Here is a 16288-nt window from a genome sequence, read left to right as displayed (position 1 = left end):
TTGTTATTATATTTTCCAGTTTAAATTATGTGTTTATTATATATTCAGGTGGCAGGTTTTATCACTGAAAATATCATTCAAAATGCAGATTGACTGCAAGTGAGCTTTAATGAACATCATTAAATGTTCATGCTCTGCTAAATGACAAAAAGCTCAGACTTGTCAGATTACAGATCAATCATTAACCCATATCCAACTAACAATCACACCAAGGTCATGTGCAGTTATAAAAGGCAGAATTAGATAATAACCCTGATCGATAATACTCATCTAATCAGACCAGATTAAGTGCGTCATGTCCCAGAGCAGAGGCACGTCAGAGGGCCGCTCTGAGCAGGACACTCCCCTGTGTCAAATACTGCAGCCTGCCCGTGCTCTGCCCCAACACACGGCGAAGAGGAGAGCACCGAGCGAGCATCTGCTACGGACGCTGGCCGGATGGTTAAATCCAACCTTCAGACGATTTTGAATAGTCATTGTTTTGTTAGAGAAAAAGAGAGAAATTTAACCGAGATGCCTGTTATCGAGCAGACCAGTAATAAAACAGAAAGTGAAAGGTATGTTGTTGCTCTGGCGAAGATTAGCGATAGCCACGTTAGCATGCTAAGCTAAGTTTAAAGCTGCGGCCTAGCCTCAGCAGCACAGGCTGTTTCCTCCACCGGCTAGACCCTCACTTTAATGATTTTGTTTAAATAACAAGTGTCACTTGATAATTAACGTTATATTCACATTACACTTTTGTTCAGCACATCTTTATTACACACAGTCATGCCATTATTATACAAATTGCAGAAGACAAACGTTAGCTAACTAAGCAGATCGGGTATGATTACATAATGTTTACCGATGTCCTCAGCTGAATCGCTGATATTGCTGTGTGTCGTCTTGTACTTTCTGTACCCAACAATAGAGCCACGGAATATATTAAATTGATCACCCAAAATGTGACACTACACTGAGATGACAAGTAATGAGACCGTTTCGGTAAAGACTCGGGTATCGATCACAAAATGACGCCAATCTATGATCAAGCTCAGGGTTAGCTCAGCCTGTAGGACAATGACGCACGGTGACTACACTGTAGTAATACACCTTTAACTGTCAGACGCATTTTATCTGTCTCTCTGGAATGTTTTTTATGATCGTATAAAAATGACTGTAGGGGATAAATGGTTTAGGTAGATTTGCTTTTCGGTTTCCTCAGATTAAGGCGTCATCGGGCCTTGAAACTTTATAGCAAAGGCTTTAACTATTAAAGCCTGTCCTATTGCCGTGTCTTTTCGCGTAGAAAGCGACCTTTGGCTGTCTCAGATTTTCAACCAACAAATCTCCTATTTGCTTGTATTTTTTTCTTTTTATTTCAAAACATTGTTGACATTGTTGAGATCTATTTTGTTTTTAATAGATTATAGCCAACATGATTTCCATAAAAGTGTATTTTGGTGGTTTGACAGCCTTTCATGCAGGTTGTTTATCTAGTTGTATAGCTACTGTTCAGTGCACTCATAGGAAATTTCCACTCCTCTGTGAAGGGGGAGGCATGGGCAGTTTTGAGACATGTGTTAACATATTGTGCCCTAGAGGGCTTTTTGACAGGCCAGAAATGTCAGTTTTACCTTTTGTGGCACTAACCTGCTATTCCACACTGTAAATGTTTTTGTTAAGCTGGTTACATATCAAAAGATCTAGCTTTTTCTATAGACTTCTATTGTTATTTCATCCTCTAGAGGTTGTATAGTTGGTTTATGAGATATTTATTCATGGAAGGCTAGCCTTACGCAACACAAGACTCATCGCTCATGTGAGCAGACCAGCAGATGTTTTATTAACCAAGGCAACCTGAGTGCGTCTTCGTTGTGTGTTCTGCTAGTCACTAATCCCGTGGTGCTTTTGGTTAAAGAATACAGTAAAGGTATCCGCTCTTTTTGAAGTGAAAATGCTTCAACTGCACATAGGATCATTGTTTTATAATTAGATTTTTGAGTAAGGTCCTTTTTTAATGTATTTATTTTAGTTAGATGTAGAAATTATAAAAGTGTGACTCTAAAGATCTCCTGAAAAGATGGACCCTATTTGTTTTCAGCACATATGTTCTGCATATAGCAGATCAGTGGTACTTGCGTAAGTGCAAGTGTGTGCTCTATGGCTCCTAATGGGTTTTGTTCCCTGTAGGTGCTCTCAGAATAGGCTTAAATTGAACACTGAAAATATATGCAGCGTTGCACACTGACATCTGCAGAACAAACCAGGTTAATCCTGTAAAGCACTTTGGCATCTGACAGTAAATTGCTGATCTCTCCCAGTGCACTGTTTGTCCTAATAAACTGACCAACGTGGAGTAGGGTAATGATTATACAAGTCCCCTTACTTTGGCAGCTTATGTACAGCAGTCATGTGACATGTGAAAACTTAAATAACAGAATTTTGTTTGAGCAAGTCAGTAGTAAAAAGAAACCTTTTGTTATTCATGGCCAGGAATTTAAATATTTATTTTGTTATGAGTGCCCTGTTTAAAACATTTTCTAGTAAACATTCAGTGGAAATCATTTTTGCTCATCATTCAAGGTTTTTTTTAAATTAGGCTGGTGCTAACCTTGCCAAAGCCGTGATAAGTCTCACATTTCATAGTTGTCTTTTGTGTGTGTTTCTACAGTATCTTCTCCACCCCCCGGAGGTGCTCTTGCTGTTGCAGTAACCCGTGTCCAGGGCCTCTGTGGTGCTCCTGATGCCCCTCTCCCACCCCTGAAGATCCCAGGTGGGCGAGGGAATGACCAGCGGGATCACAATCTTTCAGCTAAACTATTCTACTCTGTAAGTTGCATGTACTCCATGTTACCTTTTTACATAAATTGAATGGATGCTGAACATGTATGTCCTCTAAACTGGAGATAAACCATTATTTTATTTTATACAGATTTTACATGGTTTTGACAACAACCAAAAAATACAGCTGCAAATAAGTGGCTCAACTTACCCTTATAGAGTTACAACCAGAGCATCTGAAGTTTTCTTTTATCAATTTAACACTGACCTTTTGCAGTGTGATGCATGGTGTTTTTCCAGGTCTGGCTGTGCCTTATGTGACTCTTTATGACCTGAACCTGATATATTTACTTTTAGTTTGCAGTGTCACATGCTCAGATGGATGGTTTCCTGTTTGCAGCAGCAGCACAGTTGTGCTCATGCTGACATTACTTGATACCGTTTTTGTTTTACACATTTTTTTACATGTTTCACACTGTTCTCTTTCCTAGGATGCTCAATTGCTAGTTCTTGAAGAGCCCCCTCCTGCTAACAGCAGAGTGCGCTTCTTGCTGTTTGAGCCTAAACGCTCAGAGGGCAAGCGCAGCGTGTGGAGGGCAGCGCTGAAGGGAGGGAACCTCTACGTCGAAATCCCTCCTGGAGCTTTGCCTGAGGGCAGCAAAGACGGGTCAGTCTCAGCCTACATTTTAACTGAATATTTGAGTATGGATTTTACACCATTGTTGTATATTGTCCCTTGAAATATATTTGTGGTTTGTTTTGTCAGATTTGCTCTTCTGTTGGAATTTGCTGAAATGCAACTACAAGCTGACCACGTGTTCATCTGCTTTCACAAGAACCGCGATGACCGAGGTAGGATTTATTTATTTGTCAATAAGGACTCATATTTGCAATTGGCCATTTGTTCCTATAATGTGTACTAATAATTGCTAGTTGTCCCTCTCTGCAGCATCTCTTTTGCGGACATTCAGTTTCCTGGGCTTTGAGATTGTGAGACCGGGCCATCCCCTTGTCCCCTCCCGCCCTGACGCTTTCTTCATGGCTTACGGCATTGAGCGAGACTCCTCATCTGACGACGATTAAAACCTGCGCAATTTATGTTTCTTCTTCCTCTTCTGCATCCATAGCTGTGCATCTGTTTAATTTTGAGCCTAATCTTAAGTTTAGTGTGGTTGAGGTTTCCAGGTTTTCTTGTGTGTAACTATTAACCTGCCTTTGTGCTGTGTTTTAAAGATCTTTGCACTAGGGTAAGATGTTAATATACCAGGAATGTTAAAGCAAGGTCTAAAATATCTCGGCAATGCTTTGTCACCACTTTCTCCCGTTCCTCAATGTATAGTGCCGTTTATACACCTTCCCTCAAACACTCCACAAATCATCTCTGCAATGTAAGATCTATGGTTAATATCTACTTCATTTACTTACCACACAAATGGATGTCTTATAGTAGATTACCTTTGATTTGCTTGTTTATATCAAACTTATCTTTTTTAAATGTGTGCATGATTTACATTTATTTTGATTCACTTGATAGAAATGTGCATGTTGTAAGTGTACCTATTAAAAGTGCTCCCCTAAATTAACATCTCCAGTATTTTGTCCTCCTTAGCTAATTAGGTTGTAGTGTTCTAAGCACTGGTCTTGTACTTGGCTGTTAGATAACTGTGGAGATTAAGAGCTCATCCTAGTTTAGTCAAGTAATAGTGTTCAGTGCACTTTATTTAAATGTGTACTATGTAACTTTTCTGGAGGAAGACACACCACCTGCTTGTGTCCATGGAGATGTTATTCGTTTGTCTGGAATGTTCCACAGTGTACCATTAACTGCCTGGCAAAAAAAAAAGCCGCTAAAAAAAAAGGATATCCGTCCTTTCTACTTCACAACATTTTTTCATTATTGTTTGAGACCTGCTGAAAAGGCTGGGTGATTATTTTTAACACTTTCACTTTAACTTGAGCAAACAAATACATAAAAATTCAGCACAAATGTCCGTCAAAATCACTGCATTTGACAACTTAATAGACCTCAAAATATGTACAGAATACACTGGCCCAAAAAAAGGTCACACTAATATTTGGTTGGACCGTCTTTAGTTTTGATTACAGCACACATTCACTGTGGTCTTGTTTCGATTTCGCTTCTGCAATGTCACAAGATTTATTTCCATCCAGTGTTGCATTCATTTTTCTCTGACCGCTGCACAAAGCCTTCTCCAGCACATCCCAAAGATTCTCAATGGGGTTAAGGTCTGGACTCTGGTGGACAATCTGTGAATTTCACAATTTGAGCCCGATGAATCCTGGCATTGTCATCTTGAAATATGCCCGTGCCATCAGGGAAGAAAAAATTCATTGATGGAATAACCTGGTCATTCGGTATATTCAGGTAGTCAGCTGACCTCATTCTTTGAGCACAGACTGTTGCTGAACCTAGACCTGACTCATACCTATAGACTTGTACCTATTTACGTAGTTAAATCCAGGTGGTGACTTGTTTTTGGCCAGGCAGTGTATAACTCCATGGAGACCAGCAGGTGATAGTGCCAGATTCAGTTCCAGGTGAGGTCAGAGAGGAGACTCCACTCAGTAAGTATGTATAATGCTCAAGGTAATTTTGTGTAATAAAAACACCTGTAATTAAATAATGCAAAATAGAGACATGTAATGACTGTGGAACTATCAAGGTTAAGAATCTGAAAATGAGCAGGTGGTATATTCCAACTAGAAAAGTTACACAGTGCAGCCTTTAACTCTGAAACATAATTTACTCAGTTACCAAGTGCAAGGTCATTGTGCCAGTGGGTTTCATTCCTATGAGGTTATATTCTGAGTTTCTGACCATCTGAATTTGAGAAGGACTGGTCACAATTCTGTCACACACACACCAGGAGTTGTATGTTTCTCTGATTCATGCATGTTTGAGTAATCTTGTAGATTTTAAGCTTTCTTCCTCCAGAGCTTCAACTCCCAATTTCAACCTGGAGAAACACAGAAACACAGAGAAAGCTTTGCAGCAGCTTTATTTGACATTCATTCTTCGACACTGACAGAACACATAATTGGCAGCAGTAAATATGATTATTGGCTGAGGTGGATGTGGGGCTGGAGAAGGGATGATGATTGGATAATGCAACAGATGGGCCTTTCAGGCTGACTTCACACTTAATTTCTCCTGCTACAGTGCTCTACAATCCATAGATGTTTTGGATGTTTAAAATTGGCATAAAGACATTTCCTTAACCTATGTTCTCTTAATGTGACCCAAACATTTGTCACAGCCTTCATGCATATAATATACACATTTGTTAGTACCAGAAACCAGAATGACACCTTCAGTGTATTCTCAATAGGGGCTATGTTGATAGAGTTTACTTACACTTCTGAATCTTGAGTGGGGTGTGTCACTAAAAAGGGGCCAAATGAACTGTGGAGATAATCATTAGTGTCAGGCTGTTTATTTGTGACATAAGGACTGGCATTATAAATTAAAAAAACAATTGCCCAGGGAATGCCCTGGAGCTAACTGATAGAGTTATGTTATTTTGGACCAATGGCCTCTCAACAAGTCACACAATTTCACACAGACAAGCAGTATGGGGCATTCACCCATATGAGGCCTCTGCTGATAGGGTCCAACTTAATCACTGAAATGACAATGGGTTTATTCATAATACAGACAGGAACTAGATGAAAGGTGTTAATTCAAGCCAACGAATTTCATTGATCACAGTCTGCGGTTCAGTGAATGCTATATACTGGAGACACAGGATGTCCTGCCAGTCTAAAGCTGTATGATCCACGCCTTTCTCTGCCAACTTCATCACTAACAGTGCTCTTTTCACTGACAGCCAGCTGAGCGCTGTCGACATCCCAATATGTTTCATCAAGGGGGCCCCAGGGCCCCAGAGAACCACCTGTAACACTCCTGTCATGTCATCTATATTAAGACCACTGCTGTTGTCTTTGAGCTGGGAAGCAAGGTATAACAGAGCATTTCTGTATGTGGACATATACAGTGCAGCCAAGCCCTTGTGTACATTCAGACAATATTGAATTAAAGCTCCAATATTGGCTTTAATGGAGACAAGTGACTGGGAGACAGGAACGCCAGACGTCTGGGAGGAAATGACCACACGAGGGCAACCTTGAGTCTCCCATAACATCTGTATGTAGCCCCCTAGGCCTGTCTCAGTAACACTGTTAAGAGCTTCGTTCTTTTTGCTTTTTGCATGTGATGACTCAGGTTCTGTCTTGGTTCTGCCTGGCCACACCAGTAAGATCTCTTGTGGTTTCAGCCCGGGGCCACAGATGTTCTTGTATAAATGTTGCGCACCTTGTAGTATCTGCAGTAACAAAAAGCATACACGTTTGTCATACAGTACACAGTCCATATTCTGCATAGACTGGATCTCCTGAACAAAGTCCTCCAGCGTAGCTGAAGGGAGGTCTCGCTCTATGGCTACACTGTGGCCTTTCCACAGCAGATGTTGAACCGTGGACAAAAGCCTGCTCCCTGAATAATTGGCATACTCATTACTGCCCCCACATGGTGATATTGCAGCAGTACAACCACGGACGGAATTAACAAATTCTGTTTTAATGCAGGAATCCGTCACATTGCTGGTTGGTTGGAAGTGGGCTACGACATGTTTCACGTTAACATGTGCAGGCTGCGGATTGGTGCAGGTAGAAGCAGACAGTTCTGTTTGCGTGATTATCTGGAAAAAAGAACAACAGCAGAAAACCCACCACATTAACAACTGCTGTAAACATCTGAAAGATATATTTTGTGCTTAGACCTTGTATCACCTAATGAAAAGAGGAAGCAACTACCACCACAATGCAGCAGATAAGGATGTCTTGTTACACAGCAGTGTGCATGTGTTCAAAATCTCTCACTGCTGAATACATATGGAGTGTACATTAACTGCACATGCTGTAGTTTCTATCTAGTACTAACATTAAAAAAAATCTATAATGCATGCCCCAAAAGCTCAAAAACTTCAAAATTCTGACTTAATTATAAAAGAGATCATGTTTGCAAAGAAGGATTGTGAGCTTACCCTGAGTCCAAGTATCCTCCCTGGGAACTTGGGGCTGTGCACAGAGTAGTAGATTTTTCCTGCAATTGTTTTTGGTTCACTGCCTTCATCCAACAGAAAGTCCTGCGGCTGATATGAACTGACTGGTTTCTCTGATAGCTCTTCTTTTAATAGCAAATTAGCCTCCATCTTTTGGACCATATCCCTAAGAAACAGCAGGTGACGATGCTGAATGGTTTTGGATACTGTGTCCTGGTCTTCGAAACTTACAAAGAAGTTCACCAAATGTTCATCTGAGGTGTTAAAAGACAGCTGGGACAGGGGCAGCAGGGGTGCAGTGCTGCTCCTGCTGGCTGCTCCCAAACCTGAAGACTCTTTGCTGAACAATGTGTCTCGTACAGGGGTGAGCATGTACAAGGGATTGTCAAAGTTGTGAGGATGCATTTGAAGTGGAAGGCAAGGGGACAGGGGGGATAATGCAGGAACGTGGTTGGCAGGCAGGGAAAGGGTCCGTACCAATCTTTTCTTTGGAACAGGTGGAGGGTTGTTATCTGACAGGAACCTCATGTGGTGCACAGAATCTATGGCATCAAAGAGAGGAAATATATTGCCATGAAAAAGAAAAAAAACTAAAATACAGCTGAGAGGCTATACTAAACCACTAAAAAATGATACAAGACTCAGTCAGTTAAAGCTAACTTGACTAACTTGATTATGAACTATTTGAAAATAATATGACATGTTAAGAATGAAAACATATGCAAGCCAATTGCAGATGCAGAACCACACACTCAAAGGCATTCATTGCATGTGTGTCAATTGTGTTTGTTATGACAATGATAACTTTAATTTAGTGGTTGATAATTTAGAAGAAAATTCTGCTACAATTGACACAATGAAAGGAACTAGAGCTTTCGATTTTTGAAAAAGTTTCAAAGGCTGCTTCCTCTCTTTACTTCTTAGGAAGTAAAACAATGTTTTTTTCCAGTAAGACCAGCAGATAGTGAGGCTAATTATATTTCTCTTATGAAATGAAACCACATACCCAGGTCTTGATGTATGGGGCATGAGGCTGCATGACAATCAGTTTTTTCAAAAACATCGTTGAGTGTGTTGTTGGAAAGCTGGGGTCCGGGACTGAGCAGGGTACTGTCTGAGCCCATGCTTGATCCTCTGTGTGAGGAGCTTCTTTGTCTGTAAACAAAAAGAAAAATGAAAATAAATAAATAAATAAATAAATAAAATAAGATGCATGGTGTGTAAATTAGAACAATAAATCAATAATGAAGAATAAACAGTGAGTCATTGTATAAACATATATAAGAAATGGCATCGGTGACTGTGGGCCTGTCCCAGGGCACATGCTATATTAAGGATTTGGTGCCAATACTGGAATATACGTGAATATCTTCTTGTTTTGAGATGCTCAAATTCTTTGTCACAAACTACTACTGATTTCTCCAACTCAGTCACCTCATTCTGGATCCAATTTAGTAGAAAACCGTTTCTGCTATAGTTCCTTTTAGAAGCATTATTACATTTGTCTTACCTGTGATGTTTGACTGGCAGAGCTGGAGGGTGTCCCCCCGTTTGGTTTAAACACCCTGACTCCATTAAAATACTGTAAAATAACAGCCTGCTTGTTCACGTTAAATCCTTAGTGCATGTGAAGTAACCAGGTGGCCTACTGTGCTCTTTTGCATATACTTCCTGTATGCATGGTTACTATAACCCCTCCCTGTTTTTGTATCTTTTTGTACATGCTGAAATGTCATATTTTCATCTTCTTATCTTGGCTCTCAAGCTTTGTCATTGTGCATTTGAGATTGTAACCGGAAGTTTCTGCTCTGAGGGTTGAGCCATTTTGAGTTATAACCTCAATTTGACATAAGAGAAAAAAATAGTTAGCAACCACAAAATAGTGCACACGCTGAGCACGCTGCAAATGGCTGAGTGATGCAATTTTGAGTCATAAAGTCTTTAAAATCAAACAGTACTGAAGGGAACACTATACACCACAATGATCTCAGAATTATATCAGTAATTCAAACAGAAACATGCAGGACATAAATTCTGTAGTTTACAGTTTCCATGGCCCTACTTGGTTATAGTCCAGCTAGCTAAGGGAATAAAATAAGTGAGTGTAAGTGAGTGCAGTTTTTTGCATTTACCACATTGACTCTGTATTAACTTGACTGTGTTGAATCTATATACAGGGTGTGTTTCACATTCTGCTGAATCACTTGAATCCAATTTTCATAAATTCATCTCACTGAACACATTTTTTTTTTTTTTTTTTTTAAATATCCTCATCTTCAACATTTATTATACTTTTTATTTAAACTCCCACGTGTCCTTCTGTGATCTCATTATCTTTGAAAGGGCAGCCATTATGTGTATTATTCAGTGGAGGGCTTTTACTTAAAGTGGCCCATCCATGACTCACTCTAATTACCCAAGCAGGCTCAAGGGACAGGATCACAAAAAATAATCTTGGTCAATACATTACTATATCATTACACAAATAAATACATTTAAAACATGCCTTTTTGTGTGTTACATTTATTATCAAAATGTTATGAAAATAGTGTTTCCCATCTAGACAAAAAACTAATACATTTCATTGCTTCATGTGCTCTATTAATATTAGTGAGTGGATGAAAACTTGAATATAAAAACCCCCAAAACAAAACAAAAACAAACAACACAAATTTACATCTCTGTTACATCATCGTCCAGCCCACTCAATTAATCCCCAGTCATAATGATATTCACGTATTAGTGAGTGGGAGGCAGCTATAGAGAGGCACAATGGTTTGAGAATCATTACAACAACCTCTTAACATTCAAAGTGCTACTCGTCCAGTCCATGTGAGACTACTTAGACTGCTGACATTTAAAAGACCATGATTCATTCACTTAAACACATAGGTGATACTGTGTTATGCAAAATCTATTTTATAGTTTACTCACTAATAACATGAACAGTTTTTGTTTAGTTTTTTATGATAATGTAGTAGATCCCAAAAGACAACACAATGTATGTTTCATGATGTTGTTTTTTATTTTCTATAGGCCTAGAACACTGTGGCTCATGAAAAACAAATACTTGCATAAAGTGAATAATTTGAACTAAGATGAGCATTAACAAAAAACATCCTGACACCAGCAGCATTATAATTCCAGATGAAGTTTATCGGTTGCGGGCGGTGAAATGTTTTCTTATAATCTCACGGAAGCGGCTTTTAAACTTGCCATCTGTGTGAGCCGCAGTGACAAAGCAGGAAGCAGAGGAGGTACAGAGAGTCTGAACGTCTCCCTTTGCTAATCTTTCTTTAGAGGCGGATGAGTCTTTAGACAGTTTGTGCCTGAATACTGACAGGTGGGATGGGTTGGTAGTAACGTCTCCAGTCCTTCTCAGAGGAGCTTTGCTGTAGCTGCAATTCTCCTTGTCTTTACTGCGCCACAGACCAGCCTGACAGAGCAGCGCCTCTTCACTGGCCATCTGGGGGCTCTGGCTCAGGGTGATGAAACCATAAGGTGTGGTGACTTTGGGTAGGTGTGGCAGGGAGAGTGCCGCCCTGCTTGTCGGATCCAGGCACTGATGGTCTCTTGTGTGAACAGATGGGAGAGAACCATCCCTCTGCAGGAAAAACCTCTTCTGGTTCAGGGGGTCAGACACGCTGCGCTCAGCCTTACGCTCAGACAGACTAACACCAGAAGAGGACAGGCTGGAGCAGTCTGCTGATGCTGGTAGATCCTGTTCGGAGCTTCCACTCTCCTCATCATCCTCTCCTTTGGTGGTGTCCAAAGACCTGAGGCTGCTGGTTACTGACAGACTGGGTATAGTGAACTGAGGGATGCTGTCAGGTGTCAGGATGTTAGGAAAGGAGATTTCCAGGCTGGTCTGAGAATCAGAACCTAAAGAGCATCCAAACAGCTTACTGTTGTTGGCCCAGAGCAGTGCCCGGATCCCTGCACTGCTATGTCTGCGAGGGGCAAAGAAATCCTCTGAAGGAACAGCCTTGGCCCGACTGCTGATCGCCCCAATGCTAAATGTCCTGGTCACTGTGTTCCCCTCCATCTCTGAGTGCATTTAAGCTGGGTCAGAGCTTGTAGTAGCAATGTCACACGGCATAAAGCTTTTATAGAGTTTGGGGAAAATAAATTTGGTCTTTCCTGTGCATCACTACATACGCATTTATGACGAAAAGAAGTTCCGGAAATTATCTCCAATTAGAGAGCTGGGCTAAGAGGGTCAGTGATGGGCCTTTTTTTTATTTTTAGATCTATTCATATGGTAACCAGAGTAGCAAGAACATCTCCATGTTGTGTTTGCCCCTTAGCAATGATTGATAATGTTATCATCAACTTATAATAACCACACCATGTATAACTTTAGCTATGTTTAATCAGTCATGTTGGAAACCATCCAATCATATACAGTAGTTTTGGGATGTTAGTGACATACAATAAATTGCATTCTGGTGGAGGTATAGTGTCTCTAGCATCAGAACATTACATCTCACTCCTAAAAAAAAAAACTTGATAGGTAGGCACACAATAAAACAATCTGTGCTATGCTGAATGAGATAATCACTGTATAAATGCATGGCCATAGGCAAATTATGACCTGGTAATCTGAACATTTCAATGTAAAGCTGGTTTGTAAACGACAGAACCAGCACTTACTTCAGTAAGTGCATAGGAGACATTAGTATTAGTAAGCTGTCACTTAGCTTTAGCTTATATTAATGCACTGAGGTGAGGGTCACAGTTAGATTTCAAAACTGTATTTTTTTAGCTTATTAGAATAGGCAATGAAATTATTTGAACTCAATATGTGAACAATAACAAAGTGCATATTATGCAATGATGTAAACAATTATCGATCAAGTATTTATCCAGGCTTAATAACATAGCCTGATGTGGTGGTGTAACCAAGCTGCTCTTGTGGCTGGCTAATTGCAGCTGGGACAAGGTCAGTGTCACTGGACTGCAGCACAGGTAGGTCGTTTTCGGTTGTGCCTGGAGTCTCTTCGGATTCATGAAGGTGACGTCTGTTGGTCTGTCCTTGCTCTCTTTTGATGTGGTAGCTCCTGTCAGTGTGAGCAGGTTGTGTTGCTATTGCAGGTCTCTGTGATCCATCCTCTTGGCAGCAACGGATTTGTGCACCTGCTGGTATAGGTAAGGGGGCTTTAGCTGACCTGTTGTAGTACAGTTGCTGTTGGTGCTGGCAGCTTCTCTGCACTGCTTCATAATATGTTGAGGGGTGATCTTTGACTGTAGTTGTACTGCTGTTGAAGGAAGAACAGAGCGTAGCCATCAGCAGTTGTGCTGGGGACTTTAGAAGTGTTTCTGTACTGTGATAGTCCAAAGTAAAGGTCTTTACCATCAGCATTAGCTTTGTCTAAGATGCGTTTTGCTGTTTGTGCCATCTTTTTAGCAAGACCATTTGTGGGTATCTTGGGCATGTGGTCATGTGTGCAAAGTCCCACACTTCTGGAAAGGGCTCAAACTCTGCTGCAATGTAGCAGGGGCCACTGTCGATGACACATTCCAAAATGCCATGGCATGCAAATGCTGGTTTGAGTTTTAAGATGACAAGACTGTAGTAGTCCACAATTGTAATGTAATCTTGTCCATTCCTGTCAAATAAGTCCTGTTCCTATTACTTATGTGTCTGTGGAATGTGACAGTAGTGGATCCTTGGTGTTGGCACTGCGTTCTCTTGACATATACTCCACTGTCAACCAGAGTTTCAAACTACTGGCCCATTCCTGACCAAAACAGTAGGTCACATGCTCTATTTTTGTATTTTTCATAAATGCGGTCCAGCATGTCTTGTCTGAGGCTCTCCCTGTCTTTCTTCTTTAAAAAAAAAAGTTTATTCATAGAGGGGAACCCAATGACACCCTATTTAAAATACAATACAAGCAGAAAAAAACCAAAAACAAAACAAGTATAAAAGTCAATATAAAACATTAAAAACAGATGCAGGTGTGTGTCTAAAATTTTGTTACCAGATTATTAAATTGCCATTGTGTCACCAATGTATCCAGTTTAACTTTTCCTTTTCCAGTGTTTGTTTAACTTTTTCCAGTGTATTCCATTTCTGTGACACAAAACAGCTAAAAGCCTCTTTCCCATCTCAGTTCTGGTGCAGCTCTTCAGCCTTATGCAGTCATGTGATCTGGCATTAAAGGTTACAGTATCAATGACAAATAAGCAGGTGAAATATTCAGGCAGTTTTTGAAGAGGTCCCTAATAGATAAATTTCACACTGTTCTAATCGACAGTGATGGCCAACCCACTTTGAACATTACAAGTCTTCAGCTTCACTGATCTCATCTCTGTGATTCTAGTACTCCTGCACAGAGCGAGAGACACTGTTTGCGTATGTTGGGCCAATCTGACTTTCTGACGTGTTTTAACATTGTGAGCTGAGCATCCTATGCGGTGGCTGTTTTTTTTTTTTTTTTTTTGTCTCTTGCAGGTTTTTGTTCCTCACAGCCATGTTGCTAATGAGAGTATGTATTTGTGCATCCCACACAAGCTGTTGTCATGGTACTCAATTGACTTTGTTGACATTGTGCTACTGGTATCTCTTTTGTGGGTTTGTGTGTGGATGTTGTACTTTTGAAGTTGTAGTGTCATCCGTTGGAGACAAGGTGGTGCAGTTCAAAGTGGTTTCTTGAGTATCGCCTCCAGTGGTTTGTAGTCAGACTACACATTTACTTTCCTGCCATACATTTACTTGTGGAAACATTTATACCCAAAAAGTATAGTTCCTTTCCGATCTGGTGAAGTTTTGTTCTATGCTGCTGAGTGATTTGGATGCATAGGCAACCAGCCTGCTATCCTGGAGCACTGCCGCACCTAAGCCGCTCTTTAAGATGTCCTCCTCGTGGGTAGCTTTCTTGTTTTAGTAACAACCTTAGTGGTGCATTCACCTCAATGGAGTGAACGTGGCCAAGTAGTAAATCGTGCCTAATGCTGTTTCTAGTTCAGACTGCGGTGGCTGCATATCTTGTCTGGGCTAATACCTTTTTCTGAGTGCTTGTGGCCATATATTTTAATTTAATCTCCTTTCTCTTGTGCGCTGAAGCACAGCTTTGAATTTTTCATCATACAATAAGAATCTCGTCTACATTAGCAGCAACTCTTCTGAGTCCTTTGTTTGTCTCGTCCCCACGTCTCTGAAACTTGTCTTGTGCTGAGATGGAGATGTCTTCGGTCATTTCTTTCGACTGTGTTTAGGCCAGTTTGTGAAAACAATGTGGTCCCGAACAATGCAGACTTTATTTGGGTAGCCACAGTCTTTTACAAGCAGTTGCAAATGAGTCATCGCGGTTGAATGACCCGCCATTTGCTTGCACTTTCTAGTGGAAGTGGTACCTGGCGTTGATTGGATTGGATTTGGGTGTGATATAGGCTGTATACTGTTAATTGTAGTATGTCTTTAGCTTTTTTGCTTCGTTTGCTGTTTGTGTCCATGCATAGTAAACATTACATCCTTTGTCTCCAATCTACAGTAAAAGGAGCTATATTTCTTTTCTTTTCCTTGTAGTGGACCTGAGAACATTAGCTTTGCTTGTTGCTTGAATTGCCTCCATGACTCCAGTAAGTTGGCTAAATCACAGTCCATCCATGGTAATAGAATGATTTACAACTCTATCTTTGGTCTTTTCAGTGGGCGCTATAGCTTCTACTCTGACACCATTTTGTATTTGCCCCTTGGCTATGACTGATAATATTTTGTTATCAACCATATGTATAACCTCAGGTATGTTTAATCAGCCATGTTGGAATCCAACCATATACAGTAGTCTCGCGACGTTAGTGACACTGTACACTGTATTGTGGTGGTGGTATAGCGCCTCTAGTGTCAGGACGTTACACTCCAGGCCGCAGCGCGCGCTGCTTTGTTTTGAACTGCATTAAGAGACGTCATGTTTAGAAAAAAATATAGGCTATTTTTTATTTAAAATATGTAAAGATGTACTTTAACTATAGACTGTGTAAAAATCTATAGCTGTTGCCTATATTAAAATATCATGTAGACACAACATTTATGTTTGTTTGTGACTCTAGGCCTGTCTGTGGGACAGGCGATTCCTCCAGCTGAAAGTCACAGATTATACAGGCCTATAGAGCTTATTACTGCTGGACTGACTGAATGAAATTTAAAAAACAACTAAATGTTGTATTTGCCGGTATATTCTGTGTAGTTTAATTGGTCACATCTGATTGGCTGGCCCTGATTGCGCCAGGTGTCTCTGTCTCTGTCCTCATTGGCTGCTCTCAGGTGAGCCGGGGGTACTTTAGCTTCCCTAAACTTTTCACTGCAGAATGACTGTGCTCCGCTCCTCCAGTTCACGGCTCTCCTGCTGGTTTCTCAGGCTTTGGCACCATAAACATGACCACAGAGCTCTGCAAGGACACGGCGGACCAAGCCCAGGGGGACGAGGTAAGCTGCGGGT

At 40.7% G+C, this 16288-nt stretch overlaps 2 protein-coding genes across 2 annotated transcripts; one reads left to right on the top strand and one right to left on the bottom strand.

Moving 5' to 3' along the window:
- The first annotated feature begins 364 nt into the window (after window positions 1–364).
- On the top strand, window positions 365–4342 carry oaz1a (ornithine decarboxylase antizyme 1a). The gene is given in 6 exon segments (XM_033992026.2): window positions 365–557; window positions 2654–2723; window positions 2725–2811; window positions 3255–3430; window positions 3530–3615; window positions 3713–4342. Coding segments are annotated over 6 exon segments (672 nt in total). The 5' UTR covers window positions 365–438; the 3' UTR covers window positions 3847–4342.
- Window positions 4343–5797: 1455 nt separating this feature from the next.
- peak3 (PEAK family member 3) lies at window positions 5798–9573 on the bottom strand. The gene is made up of 4 exons (XM_033992021.2): window positions 9355–9573; window positions 8851–8999; window positions 7827–8386; window positions 5798–7481 (listed from the first exon to the last, which is right to left on the bottom strand). Exons 1-4 carry the CDS (start codon window positions 9417–9419, stop codon window positions 6447–6449), a joined length of 1809 nt encoding a protein of 602 aa, XP_033847912.1. The 5' UTR covers window positions 9420–9573; the 3' UTR covers window positions 5798–6446.
- Between the last annotated feature and the right edge of the window lie 6715 nt (window positions 9574–16288).

Source organism: Periophthalmus magnuspinnatus, chromosome 4 (assembly GCF_009829125.3).
Source record: "Periophthalmus magnuspinnatus isolate fPerMag1 chromosome 4, fPerMag1.2.pri, whole genome shotgun sequence".
Taxonomy (NCBI): domain Eukaryota; kingdom Metazoa; phylum Chordata; class Actinopteri; order Gobiiformes; family Gobiidae; genus Periophthalmus; species Periophthalmus magnuspinnatus.
This window is presented reverse-complemented; position numbering and strand designations above follow the sequence as displayed.

What these genes read in the sequence shown, in the direction of transcription:
- peak3 (XM_033992021.2), bottom strand. Translation starts at nt 9,419, where the DNA reads ATGGAGTCAGGGTGTTTAAACCAAACGGGGGGACACCCTCCAGCTCTG. An exon ending in CCCCATACATCAAGACCTGG is followed by an intron (nt 8,387 to 8,850) that starts GTATGTGGTTTC and finishes TTGATGCCATAG; the next exon opens with ATTCTGTGCACCACATGAGG. An exon ending in GGAGGATACTTGGACTCAGG is followed by an intron (nt 7,482 to 7,826) that starts GTAAGCTCACAA and finishes TCTTTTTTCCAG; the next exon opens with ATAATCACGCAAACAGAACT.